This window comes from Monodelphis domestica, chromosome 4 (assembly GCF_027887165.1).
Source record: "Monodelphis domestica isolate mMonDom1 chromosome 4, mMonDom1.pri, whole genome shotgun sequence".
In the NCBI taxonomy this organism is placed as follows: Eukaryota; Metazoa; Chordata; class Mammalia; order Didelphimorphia; family Didelphidae; genus Monodelphis; species Monodelphis domestica.
The window spans coordinates 1,519,196-1,533,442 of NC_077230.1; the positions used below are offsets into that span (position 1 = coordinate 1,519,196).

Here is a 14,247-nt window from a genome sequence, read left to right on the forward strand (position 1 = left end):
ATGTGGAATTCCTCCAGTTCATTATTCCTTTCAGCCCAGTAGTATTCCATAACTAACATATAACATAATTTGTTGATGAAATCAGCTTATCATTATCCATAAACTAGAATATCTAGAGGACTTCACTATTTTTCTGTATTATATTTCATGTGATACTAATTATCAGAAGATTGTCAAAGAAAATTTTCCACTGCATCTGTCAAAGACTATTCTACAGTTTTCATATACTTCACAGAAACTTTGTTAGATAATTAAAAAATTTTATTTATAGTCAGTAAAAAAATAAATATAATAGGATCCTATGTTCTCTATACCTTTTATTGAATTTTGTGATAGAAAAGATATCCTCCCTAATACAATAAGTACCTTGCGTATAGGAGTTAGATAAATGCTTGTTGAATTAGATTGTTTTGGACCAGTGATGGCAAACCTATGGTACAGGTGCCAAAAATGGCACACAGCCACCGGCGCAGTCTCTCCTCTATTCTTCCCTACCCTTCTCATTACTAGAAAGGCAGACTTGGGTGGAAATGTTCTCCTCCCCCTCCCCCATGCCTGATAACATTTTTTCACATCCCCTGCCCCTCTGCCCAACAGCCCAATGGGAGCTCACAGAGGGTAAAGTGGGTGGCTCACAAGCAGCAGAGCTAGAGGAGAGGGGAACACTCATACCACTCTCCTTCCCCTCTCTACACTCACTGAGGGCTTTCTTCACTTCACCCACCCCTCTACCCAGTAGCCCAATGGGAACTCCCCAGTGTGGGGTAAGGGGATGAGGCAGGGTGCACCTGGCACTTGGTAGGGGGGAGGGGCATGGCACTTGATCTGGGGGAGATGGGGTCAGGGTAGGTCCCAGTACTCCATCTCTAAAAAGTTTTCCATCCCTGCTATATAATATAGTTTGCTGTGTTGCCTTTTCACTTTTTCATCAAGAATAGCATATCAAGTAATAAACATTGTGGGAAAATCAAAAGTCTAACAATCAAATACTAACAACACTGCAACGACCCAGGACAATTCTGAGGGACTTATGAAAAAGAATGCTTTCCACCTCTAGAGAAAGAACTGTGAGAGTAGAATTGCAGATGAAAGCTTATGATTTATCGCTTGTTTATTTGGGCGTATGATTTGGGGTTGAGTGGGCTTCGTACAAAAATGAATAATATGCAAGTGTGTTTTGAGTGATAATACCCATATATATAGCGCACTGGAATTGTTTGTTAACTCCAGGAGTAGGGTGGGAAGAGGGGTGGGAGACAACATGAATCATTTCACTTTGGAAAACTTAGGTATACCTTTGTTAGTGGAATAAATTAAGATAAACTTTTAAAAAAAGGATGGCACATCAAGTGTTATTGCCAAGATTTTGTAGAAATAAGAAGTTAAGCATATGACTTTCTAGTTATGGATAGTTTCTTTTTTTTAAAAACCCTTACCTTCTGTCTTAGAGTCAATACTGGGTATTGCTTCTAAGGCAAAAGAGTGGTAAGGGCCAGCCTGGGGGTTAAGTGACTTGCCCAGGGTCACACAGCTAAGGAGTGTCTGAGGCCAGATTTGAATCCAGGACCTACCATCCCTGGGCCTGACTCTCAATCCACTGAACCACCAAGCTGCCCCCTGTATACTTTCTTAATTGCCTTGTTTCCCCAGTCCTCCTTTTTATCAGACATTTTGAAAGTAGATTGTGAAATTCCTTTAAATTTGTGTCACCTCCATCACAGCCCTCCTTTGTATATATTTGAACTGATCTGTTTGCTTTTGTCTTCTTTGTTTTCTTTGGTGTCATTTCTATTTCTTCATAAAATACATTGAGTTCAAATGTGGTGGCTCTGTTGATGTTGGTGGACAGAATTATTATAGAAATTTACTTTTCTCATTTCATGCTCAGGAATGATCTAGCTTCACGTTCTTTTCATAACATCTTGAAAAATGTCTGAACTTCTGCTCTACTTCGCCATAAGATTTTGAAAATGAATTTATATGACTAGGTCAATGTTGCTTATACTGTATCACTAAATTATTGTTGCGAAATTATAATTATTATGATATTATTAAACCTAACTGTATTTCTTAGCTTAATAAATAAGGTAAAGTGCTTACCCTTGAGGTACCTAGAAATAGATTTTTTTTTGGCCTTCATTAAGGTGATGCCTTTATAGGAATTTCTGTTCCTTTACCCATTTTCATTGTCATATTTTTATCCTAGTTTTTAGTTTCCATTTTTGTGATTTTACTAGGTGCTTGCCAGGTCCAACTTCTGTCAACTCTCTTGAAGGAAGTATTCAGCATCTATAGTGAAGCATATCTGTGTCCAGCATTCCTTTTGGATTTTTTATTCAGGATCACATTTTACACTCAGTTTTTTGTCTCTCCTTTCATCTCTTTGCATTAAAGGCACTGATTATTTTAACATATGTTTGAATTTGGAGGGTCTTGAGTTCTTCCCAGGATTTTTCTATTTCCTTGTTTTCAACAGAATAGATGTCTCAGATCCTACTATTATCTTCATAGTAATCCTTTTGCTTATTCTCATCAAGAGTACTGCAAAACAATATAACCAACTTTCCCGTAAAATTATATTTTCTAGTCTTTGGACACATGTCAAAACCAACTGTTAACTTCCTGTATGTGCCTCTTATAGGAGAGCTTATGAAACATTCTTCATTTAGCTGCAACTTCTTTTAATTTTATTTAGAATATTTTTCCATGGTTACATGATTCATGATTCCCTCCCCCCCTCCCGGAGCTGACAAGCAATTCCAGTGGGTTATACAAGTATCATTGTTCTATGTTATTCATATTTGCAGTAGAGTGATCTTTTCACATTAAAACCCTAATCATATCCTTATCAAACTACATGATTGATCATATCATTTTTACATTTAATTTCTTAAAATTAATCAACTAATTAATTTGATGAATTTAGAATATTTTTTCATGGTTACATGATTCATGTTCTTTCCCTCTCTTCCTCCCCCCTCCTGTAGTCAATGAGCAATTCCACTGGGTTTTACATGTATCATTGATCAAAACTTATTTTCATATTATTAATATTTGTACCAGGGTGATCATTAATGAGTCTGCATCCCCAGTCAAACCATGTGATCAAGGAAATGTTTTTCTTCTGTGTTTCTTCTATTCCCTCAGTTCTTGATGTGGATAGCATTCTTTCTGATAATTCCCTCCGAATTGTCCTGGATCATTACTTTGCTGCTAGTAGAGAAGTCCATTACGTTCGATTATACCACAGTGTATTAGTCTCTGTGTACAACGTTCTCCTGGTTCTGCTCCTCTCGCTCTGCATCACTTCTTGGAGGTTGTTCCAGTCCCCATGGAATTCCTCCACCTTATTATTCCTTTTAGCTCAATAGTATTCCATCACCATCAGACACCACAATGTGTTCAGCCATTCCCCAATCGAAGGGCAGCCCCTCATTTTCCAATTTTTGGCCCCCACAAAGTGTGCAGCTATGAATATTCTTGTACAAGTCTTTTTCCTTATTGTCTCTTTGGGGTACAAGCCCAGCAGTACTATGGCTGGATCAAAGGGCAGACAGTCTTTTAGCTCCCTTTGGGCATAGTTCCAAATTGCCCTCTAGAATGGTTGGATCAGTTCACAGCTCCACCAGCAATGAATTAATGTCCCAATTTTGCCACACCCCCTCCAGCATTCATTACTTTCCTTTGCTGTCATGTTAGTCAATCTGCTGGATATGAGGTGATACCTCAGAGTTGTTTTGATTTGCATCTCTCTGATTATAAGAGATGTAGAGCACTTTTTCATGTGCTTATTAATAGTTTTGATTTCATCATGTTGAAAACTGCCTATCCAAGTCCCTTGCCCATTTGTCGAATTGGGGAATGGCTTGATTCTTTGTAAATTTGACTTGGCTCCTTCTATATTTGGGAAATTAAACCTTTATCAGAGTAGCTGCAACTTCTTAATCTCTGGTTTCATTTAGAAAGAAAAAGTCAGTGTTGCTATGGTGCAGTTCCTGTGCATCACTGAATGAAGAACTGATATGATTTTTCATGCTTTTTCCTCTCTCTTCTACCACTGTCAAAAGAGTTTGTCACCTAGTGACCAGCCCACTAGTGATAAGCCTATTTGTACTTACTCAAACTAATAGCCATAGTAGGTGGTATAATCCGCTGGTTTGCATGCCTACTACCATAGCCTTTTAGTTAATTTATTTTATATTTTAAACCCTTACTTTCCATCAATACTATGTATTGCTTCCAAGGAAGAAGAGTATTAAAGGCTAGGCAGTGACTTGCCCAGGGTCATACAGTTAGAAAGAATCTGAGATCACATTTGAATCCAAGACTGCCTGTCTCTAGGCCTAGTTCTCAATCCACCGAGCCACCTAGCTGCCTTTTAGAATCCAGGGTCAACCCAATGCCAGGATAAAAATTAGAAGTAAGACTTTTGGGGAAGATAATATCAGCCATATTTCCTAAATGGTATAGTTTAGACTTTTTTTTCCCCCTAATTTAAGTAGGTTTTCCCTTCCAATTATGATGAACCCATGAAGAAGATTATTGGGCATCTTTTTAAAGAAATTTGTGCAATAAAAATCTTGTATGCCCCTTTTAGTCTCTAGTTCAAGGAGCCTCTGTCTAAAAATGCTTGTTTAAAACCTTTAATTTAATGAGTTCTTTAGTAGGGATTAATTAAAATGTAACTTATTCACATCAGAAACATGACATTTTGTAAGTGTGTTTTCAATGTATTTAAGATTGTTCATACAATTTTTTTTTCCAGATAAATCCAAACAATGGAGGGACTTCTGCATTATATAAATCCAGCACATGCCATTTCTCTTCTAAGCGCTCTAAATGAAGAGCGTCTCAAAGGACAGCTCTGTGATGTTCTTCTAATAGTGGGAGACCAAAAATTTCGAGCTCACAAAAACGTCTTGGCTGCCAGCAGTGAATATTTTCAGACTTTATTCACAAATAAAGAAAATGAGTCCCAAACAGTATTTCAACTTGACTTCTGTGAACCAGATGCTTTTGATAATGTATTAAATTATATTTACTCTTCATCTTTATTTGTAGAGAAAAGCAGCCTTGCTGCTGTGCAAGAACTTGGCTACAGTCTTGGTATTTCTTTCCTTACTAACATTGTTTCCAAGACTCCGCAACTCTCCTTTCCAACATGTCCCAATAAGAAAAAAATATGTCAAGAAGCAGATGAAAGTAGCTCTCAAAAAAGAAGTGTTATTGTTTGTCAGAGCAGAAATGAAGCCCAGGGAAAGAATGCTAGTCAGATTCAGCATGACCTAAGCCATACTTCAAAGGCTTCCCCTAGCATTGCCATCAAGACTAATACGAGTCGACCACAAGTCACAAAACCAGTTGAACCACTTCACAGTTTGTCATTAAATGAAGGAAGGTGGGCAAAAGAAATGTCACTGGCTTATAGCAACCTTATTGAGCCTTCTGGATCTTTGGATGATCAGTGCAGAAGTAGTTTGGGAAAAAGAAATACCCTGTTGCCTTTGAAACCCCTACAAGACAGAGACACTTCGAATGATAAACCAGGAGTAAGTAGTCAGCCCTCAGGAGAGAAGGTGGTAGAAATGTCTTTGAAAAAACCCCAGCCATCCGTTTTGTCTCTCTGTAGCTCGTCAGAGGCGCCCTATCTGTTACAAGAAACCGGCAAAGGAAGCAGTCAGGGGAAAGATAGAAACTTACTGTACTACTCCAAACTGGGACTGGTGATCCCGTCCAGTGGAGCCGGGCCTAGAAACCAAAGTGTCGATGGAAGCGGGCCACTCGTGAAGAGTCTTCTCCGACGATCGCTCTCGGTGGATAGTCAGGTTCCCGTGTATTCTTCAGTGAGTCTGAAAACCCCCCCAGCATCCTCCTCAGCAGCAGGTGATGCACCGGAGGATACATGCAGTGCCGCCTCTCAGACGGCGTCTTCGAAAGAGCCGACCGAAAAAACAGTGCTAGTTCATCCGACACAGGTCATCCACCCGCATCGCCTTAGGTCCTTCAGTGCCTCTCAGTCTTTGGAAAGGGAGCTTGCCTCGCCCGTTACAGAGGTCCGAATCAAAACGGAGCCCAGCAGTCCACTCTCGGACCCTTCTGAAATAATCAGGGTCACTATAGGAGATGCAGCAGCCGCAGCGAACAAGAACTTCTCTTTGAAGCTAGAGGACGATCCAAGTAGACTCATCGCCAAAAGGAGATTTCAAGCTGAGCGGAGGCTCCCCTTGAAGAAGCTGAAGGGCAACGAGCAGGGTTCCCTCGGCTCCGAGGAGACGTTCGAGGAGAGCTCGAGTCCTCGCCTCGACGGCGACTTCCCGGATTCAGATCTTGGCAAGGAGGAGTATAGCGAGTTGGAAGAAACGAGACCAAATAGGAAATTTAAATGCAAGCATTGCCTTAAAATTTTCAGATCTACGGCAGGACTTCATCGCCATGTTAATATGTATCATAATCCAGAAAAACCTTATGCTTGTGATATTTGTCACAAACGATTTCACACCAACTTCAAAGTCTGGACACACTGTCAAACGCAACACGGAATCGTCAAGAATCCGTCACCAGCTTCCAGTTCACATGCGATCTTGGATGAGAAATTCCAAAGAAAGCTGATTGACATAGTGAGAGAGAGAGAAATTAAAAAGGCCCTGATCATTAAATTAAGGCGTGGCAAGGCAGGTTTTCAAGGGCAGACCGGTACACAAGCACAGCAAGTCATCAAGAGGAACTTCCGATCCAGAGCCAAAGGAGCGTACATCTGTACTTACTGTGGCAAAGCGTACCGTTTCCTTTCTCAGTTTAAACAGCACATAAAGATGCACCCAGGAGAAAAACCACTCGGAGGAAATAAAATTGCCAAACAAAAAGAACAAGTTCTGCACGAAAGTCCATTAGAAAAGGAGGCTTATCAGTGCCATCTCTGCAGCGCTAAGCTCGCCTCTCTTTTAGAACAAGGAAATCACGAAAGATTATGCAGAAATGCCACAGTTTGCCCTTATTGCAGCCTTAGGTTCTTCTCCTCAGACCTGAAACATGAACATGAAAGTAAATGTGAATATAAAAAACTGACTTGTCTTGAATGTATGCGCACCTTTAAATCTTCTTTTAGTATTTGGCGCCATCAGGTTGAAGTGCATAATCAAAATACTATGGCTCCCACAGAAAATTTTTCTCTTCCTATTCTCGACCACAATGGTGAGGTAACTAGTACTTCAAAACTACAGGCTCAATCTGAGTCTAATAAAGTCAACCATTTTGTTAGTGCAAAAGAAGATGGAGTATTCAGTGATTCCTCAGAACAAATAAACTTTGATTCGGAAGACTCCTCGTGTCTCCCAGAAGACCTGAGTGTTTCTAAACAACTTAAAATTCAGATCAAGGAAGAACCCATCGGCGATACTCAAAATGATGCTTCTGGAACTCATTTGGTTCCAAAAGAGACCGTGTGTAATAAAGACACTGGTGTGTGGCCCTGCGAAAAGTGTGGGAAAATGTTTACTGTGCATAAGCAGTTAGAGCGTCACCAGGAGCTCCTGTGCTCTGTGAAACCATTCATTTGTCACGTGTGCAACAAAGCTTTTCGCACTAACTTTCGTCTCTGGAGCCATTTCCAGTCTCACATGTCCCAGACCACAGAAGAATCGGTCCGTAAAGAGCCCGAGTCATGCCGACCAGCTCACTCTCCATCACCACCACCCCTGCCTCCACCATTGCCCAAAATTCAGCCTTTAGAGCCTGATAGCCCGACTGGTTTATCCGAGAGTCCATCCACTACTGAGAAACTCTTTGTTCCCCAAGAATCAGACACACTCTTTTATCATGCCCCACCCCTTTCAGCAATCACGTTTAAAAGGCAATACATGTGTAAGCTTTGTCATAGGACATTCAAGACTGCATTTAGTCTTTGGAGTCATGAACAAACACACAATTAAGAAATTCATTTGTTAAGAAATTGGAAACTTTTTCCAGAATATTTAAGAAGTCCAACCTAAAAATTCAAAAAGTGCTCAGAGACGAAAATGGAAGAAAAATAAAGGTTGGAATTTCTTGGATTTAAGATGAATTAAACTAACTGATATTAGAAGATAGAATCCTCAATAGACTTCAGAAAAACAAAGTATTATGGTCTGGGATCCTATCGCGTAATAATTTAAATGTATTCGCATTGGAATTTTATCATCATTATTGTATGTATAGTTCTTCATTCCATGGTGTCACTATAATTTTCAAATCTTGGCTGCTAACAGTGAGTTGGAATTAACGGAATACTATAACTGACTTCTTGTTTTGATTATCCTGAACTCATATATTCTGTTGAAACTCCATTAAATACTTGTCACATTCTTAAATACTTGTCACGTTCTTGAAGTTCAGTTTATAGGGAAATGATTGAAGATTTTGCTGTATCGACATAGGTTTTAGAATCCTTTAGCAATAATACGTAGAAACCTCATTAGAAAAGCCATGAGTTATCCTGACATTTAGTAGAAAGATTTTTATATCTTATGGTCATGTGGTGGAATTGTTTCATGATGTGTGTAAAATTCTGATGAAGCAAAGTTCAACAGCAGTAATAGTAGTGCTTGAGTTGATATGAATGAAGCGTATAAACGACCAGTCACTTAGTACCATTATTTTTATTAACAGTGGTCAGATGTTTGGGAAACTAAGTTGTAATCTTTATAGGAGGATTTAAAAGTCAGTTTACAATAGCTTCAGTAATTGTAATAAAACAGTACTCCATAGTTTATAATAGAAATATAGCACTCGAATACAAAGAGTGTTTGAATGGATTTTCAAAGTTCTGTATTTCTTATAGTTTATACTATTTATGTTTCTCAAGATGGAATGTATTAGGACTTGAACTCCCACAAAGTTAAGATAAAAAGAACACCATTCATGTGACACTAATTTTTCATTATAATACTAGTCATACTTTTGAACAAAAAGTTGGAAGAGATATGCACATAGATATCAAGTACCCTGAAGCAGGTAGACTATGTTTTACAGTAACATCATATGTGTTATAGTTCAAAGGAGAGGGAAAGCACCAAACTCTACATTTTTCTACAATGGTATATCTATATGTATGTATTTTTTTTTCTGTCCACTTTGTGTGTGTGTCTCTGATTTCTGTTAAAATTTGTCCTTTGTTTTGTTTTGTCAAAAGTATGAAATCCTTCTTTGGCTACCACAACCCAGCTGGGAAAGTTAACATCAGTAATAATTCCTTACACGTTTGTTAAAAATGAGGGCAAAGGCCAAAATTAATTTTTGTCAGGGTGTGAAGTTTCTAAAACTGTTTTAATAAGTTATGCCTTTTAGTAGATGACCAGAATACAATGGTGCATATTAAGTGAAAAATTCAGTTTCGTATCTTTTAATGGTAATTAGATTAATATAATTTCTAAATCATTTCTAAATTAAGGTAGGGTGGAATAAAATGAAAGTATTGAATTCTTGTAAAGATAATATGAATTAAATTACAGAGTTTTAAAAAGAATATTCTTTTTGGTAGGTAGGGGAAAGAAGCTCCCTTGACTAGAAAAGGATTTACTATTGCTCTAGTAGAGCAAGATTATGCTACTCCTATCTTAACCGTATTTACTCATATTCCAGATCAATGGAAAGAAGATATTACTCTTGCAATTTTTAAAATTATAATACATGGAAGCATCTTTTTATGAAAAAATGTAAGAATTGGTACACTTCTTGTATGAAATTTTGTCTTTTACTCCTCTATGAAAATCTACTCCAAGTCATTTTTAAAAAATTCTAAAACAATATTCATAATTATATCCTGTTTTAGCTTCTAATTTTTTTAACTTAAGAAAGCTAACTATTGCCATATTTACATGTACTTAAGAGAGGGAACTTATGCTGCGGAAAGCTAAAATTGGGAAATATAGTATTTTTTTATTCCAGAGATTTTGGTGTTTATTAGTATGTCATCATCTATAATATGGTACAACTTAAATCTTGAATACTTGGGAACGATTACATATTTTTTTGGTCAAAAAGATATCATTTAGAAGTTATTATTACCTGTATAATTATTAATCGGATTAATTTCATCTGGAATAATTCAGTAATGAAGTATCTTTTTAACTATAGGATTATATATCACAAGTTTAAGTATTATGCTCTGTTTTTGAACATTTTTAACTATTACTTTTAAAAATCAGTTACAATTTTTTAAAAAATCTAAATATAGTCTTCAGTATGTTGTTAAAGTAAAATTTTTAATTTTGAAGGTTTTTGTCTTGTGTTTTAAAATTAATGTTCTTATCCAATGAAAGAACACAAGATCTCCAAATAAAGTTTTGTATCTGAAATATTTACATGGCAATTATATTGGTTTTTCTGTTTTGTTTTATTTTCATGTAGAATCCTAAAATCATTTGGATGTGAAAATGTTTACTTGTTGAATAAGAAATGAAATATGCTTCCATTCATGTGACCTTAGTAAATTTCCATGCATAAAGTAACAGAAATGTTAGTTTATTTTATTTCCTAATGAGCTTTTAAGAAGTTTTAATCAATGTCAACATCTCCACAGCAAGAGGCAAATTGATAATTAACAATAAATTATTTTTATTTTTGCAACCCCTTGTTGAGATACTAAAGATTCATGAGGTGAAGAGGGCTTGAGTAGGGTCTTTTTGCATTGTAGTTACTTATTTAGAAAATTCATATTATCCTTTGTAAATATTCAAGTTGTCTACTTTTTTCAGAAATGGATTTATGGGAACGTCGCAAAAATGTTTTAATGTATATTTTGTTAATGTGAGAATTAAGGTCTTGAGTAACCATTTTCTTACATTAAAAAAAAATAAGATAAAGACATTTTTACCAATCATTCAAAATAAGCAATGAAAATAATTATATTTATATATTTAAAAGTAGGGGACATGAACTTTAATATTAATTGATGTTTTTAAAATTAGTTTTTATACATTTACAATGAATAACATTTTCAGCTGTATTGAACTATATAAAGGACAACAGTTATTTTAGCTGTGTTTTTGTGAGAAAAATAGATAATTTTGTCTTTAGACATTACATGTGGGGAAACAATGCATAGCACGATTTCCCATTTCAGAAACACAATTGTAGACTTTGCTCCCAAATGTACCATAACTTAAGGAATATTGTGATTTTGCATGCAACTTTGGTGCTGAGTGATTTATGTGAAACAAGAGTTAAAGGTAGCCATTAGTTGAGAATTGACTTGGGGAAGAGGAATGTAGTATAACTAAATTATTCTGAACATAAGCTGCCATTCATCTTTCTACTAAATGTAACCATTTGGTTTATTCAGCAGAGTTAGCGTGTATCACTGGCACTGCTACTCGCGAGAGTATAATTATTTGCATCACTTAGATTTTTCTCCCCAAAAGGACTTCTCAGTAATGCAAATCGGATTCTTTACTTTTCATTCTATTAATGATCAGCTTTTCGTGTCTTGCAGACACATATTTCTAAAAGGCAAAGGATGCCATGGAATTGGATCGTTTAAAAATTACAGTCATATTTATTTGAATACTAAATATTGTTAAGCCTGAAGAAAGTTTTTAAAAATAGATTTTTTCTTCTTACTCTTTTTCGATTTGTTATTTGAAGCACTTGTTTGGTTTTCTCGAAATTTAATATACCATTTTAGTGCTTGTGTTTATTTTTTGTGGCCTGTGTTATTGGGGTATTTCTACCCCAAAGAGGGGGGAAGACAAATAATGGGTTTTGAAATAAGGAAGATATTCTTATCAGATTTTGTAAAACTTTTAAAAACACAAGACTGAATTGAGGAAATTCCTTACCAATAACGTAATTCAGAAATACCTAGTCCTACTTCTTGGTGTGTAGAGAAGGATTTTCAGCAAGCTGTTCTAACACAGATGCCCTGGTTTTCAAGTGGCAATGCTTTTCCCTCTTCGCATTAACCTCTTGGAGCTGCTTCTAAATTCTGATTAAAATGGCTGCGAAGGGAAGAAAAAAGCACTGTTTTATAATTCTGCATATTTTGTAGTTATATATACAGTAAATCATTGTGGAATTTTGTTTAAGAATAAATAAGGTTTTTTTAATTTCTAACTAAAACTTTGTCTTTTAATCTACTGTATTAACATTGCTTCATTGGGACATCCAGTAAATGCAAACAACCCTGACATTTTCTTTGTACGCCCTTAAGTGACTGGCAGTCTGGTCCATATGGCCAGAAACGACCAGGAGATCCTTTGAAGGGAGTTGCCCCTTTGATCCCTGTTCCCGACAGACCAGGGAAGCTGTGTTGCGTGTTAGGGAAAAAAAGGACTAATCCTTTTTGTGGAGAAAGAGGAGCTGGAAGCCCCGGCAGGGCTAGTTCTGGACCCTGATTAGGCACCCCAAACCTGCAAACAAGGAACGGGAAGATGCTCCATTTTAGAGGCCTGTGTAGGCACCATCGCCCAGCTCACAAAAATAGAAATAAAATGAGTAAAAACGCAAAGAGAAGCCAGGAGACTCAACAATTAGATTTCAAAAGAAAACTAACAAAAACTCTGTGATCAAAAAGAGAATTCTATGTAAAAAACCTTGAATGGCCAAAGATAGGAGCCAATGTAAACACTAAGTACCCCCTGCAGAAACCGAGTGTGCTGGTCAATGGGGAAAGACAGAGTTTAAGACAAGCATTATTCTGCTCTCAGAGCTTATAGACTAGTCTGAATAACTATGCAGATAATGACTATTAAATAAAATGTTATTTATTGTAAATCGGTGACGTCTGCCTTCCCTTATCACATAATTAGCATCATCAGGAATTCTTCATTAATAAGCCATCCCTTGAGTGACCTACTACAGTCTTGAAGTCACTCATCGAGAATCCCATGGGCGGTAGCTAGGTGCCTGGATTTAGAGACGGGAGGTCCTGGGTTCCAATCTGGCCTCAGACACTTCCCAGCTGGGTGACCCTGGGCAGGTCACTGGACCCCCATGGCCCAGCCCTGACCACTCTTCTGCCCTGGGGCCAGTACACAGTATTGGCTCCAAGAGGGGAGGGGAGGGGAGGGTGTTTGTTTCTTTGAATGAAGTATGGATGTGGAGGGTGTTCAGGGAAGAGCAGTGTTTGGTGCGAGCTCGTGCCCAGCTCTGAGAAGGGATGCTGGCTTTCTTAGTGCCCATCTGCCACCTAGAGCAGACTGACTGAGCCATCAGCTCGAGGAGAAGCGAGTTGAGGGAGGCGTGTGCCCCCAGCGTGGGCAGATAGAATAGGCCGTGCGGAGCCCCTGGAGCTTGGTTAGAGGATGAGGACACCAGGGAGTCCGCCACACCCACTGCCAGCCATCCCCGGGGCTGCGGCGCACCTCAGTCCAGTTTGGGCTTACGTGGCCCGTGACGTCATCTTGGTCCCTTTCGGGAGGATGGCGAGCAGCGATGCAGCAGGGCCGCCCGAAGCTGATGGAGTCACTCAGACCCCCTGAGATGCCCGTGTGGCTCAGCCCCCTTTTAGGGCCGTCTCTACTCTTTGTAATTGCCCACCCTGGGTTGCTTGGACATGTGGCCAGGCTCCGCGGGATTCCAGTTTGTCCTGCTGATTGCCAAAGTGGAGTGAAGATTCTTAGAACCCGCCTGGGAGCCAGATTCAAATCCACTGTGTCAGGTTGCTATGGGCCCGGCTCTATCTTCAAGCCCGGAGTCTGGCGGGGGAAGAAAGGAGAGCACTAGACGAGCGCCCTGATCGCAGTGCCCCCAGCAGAGCAGGCCCCATGTTAGTCCAACCCCCAAGCCCCTCTGGCCTTGATTGTGCTCTCTGCCACTGACTCGAGCCGCGCCTCACCTCACTGTCGAGCTCCCCAGCGGAAGCTCAGCCTGCCTCATTGTCCCTTCCCGTAATTGCTGGCTTTTCTGCTGAGCCCAGGGGGGCGCCAGGATGAAGGTTCTGTCCTGACCATCAAAGTCCCCTTAATAAGCGCCTTCACACACTTGCAGAAACATTTTGCATGAAGTCCAGGAATAGAAGTCGCATTAGTTCGACCTTTTAAATGCTTTAATTACGAAAACAACCCCCCAAAGGTAAACTGGATCACTCCGCGGCGTTTTCTCTTCTTCTCTACGTGTAGTGTAGAATTGGCCGCCTTTGACATCTGCCACACAATCTCTGTGGTCTGGGCCTTTAAGACATACTGGACCTGTTTGGCCACTGGGCTCGCCTTGTTTCCAGGGCAGGACCTTTTCCCTCAGCGTAAAGGGAACCCTTTCCTCCTGGTATGTTTG

The 14,247-nt window shown here is 38.9% G+C and overlaps 1 protein-coding gene across 6 annotated transcripts in view; it reads left to right on the plus strand.

Annotated features, from left to right (window-relative positions):
* ZBTB21 (zinc finger and BTB domain containing 21) overlaps window positions 1–12,093 on the plus strand; it is a 51,240-nt gene extending 39,147 nt beyond the window's left edge. For all 6 annotated transcript variants that reach the window (XM_056797053.1, XM_007493057.3, XM_007493058.2 and 3 more), the window contains one exon: window positions 4,766–12,093. In XM_056797053.1, the coding sequence (XP_056653031.1) occupies window positions 4,779–7,928 (3,150 nt within the window). In that variant the 5' untranslated portion in view covers window positions 4,766–4,778 and the 3' untranslated portion in view covers window positions 7,929–12,093. The remainder of the gene's footprint in view (window positions 1–4,765) is intronic.
* The last annotated feature ends 2,154 nt before the right edge of the window (window positions 12,094–14,247 follow it).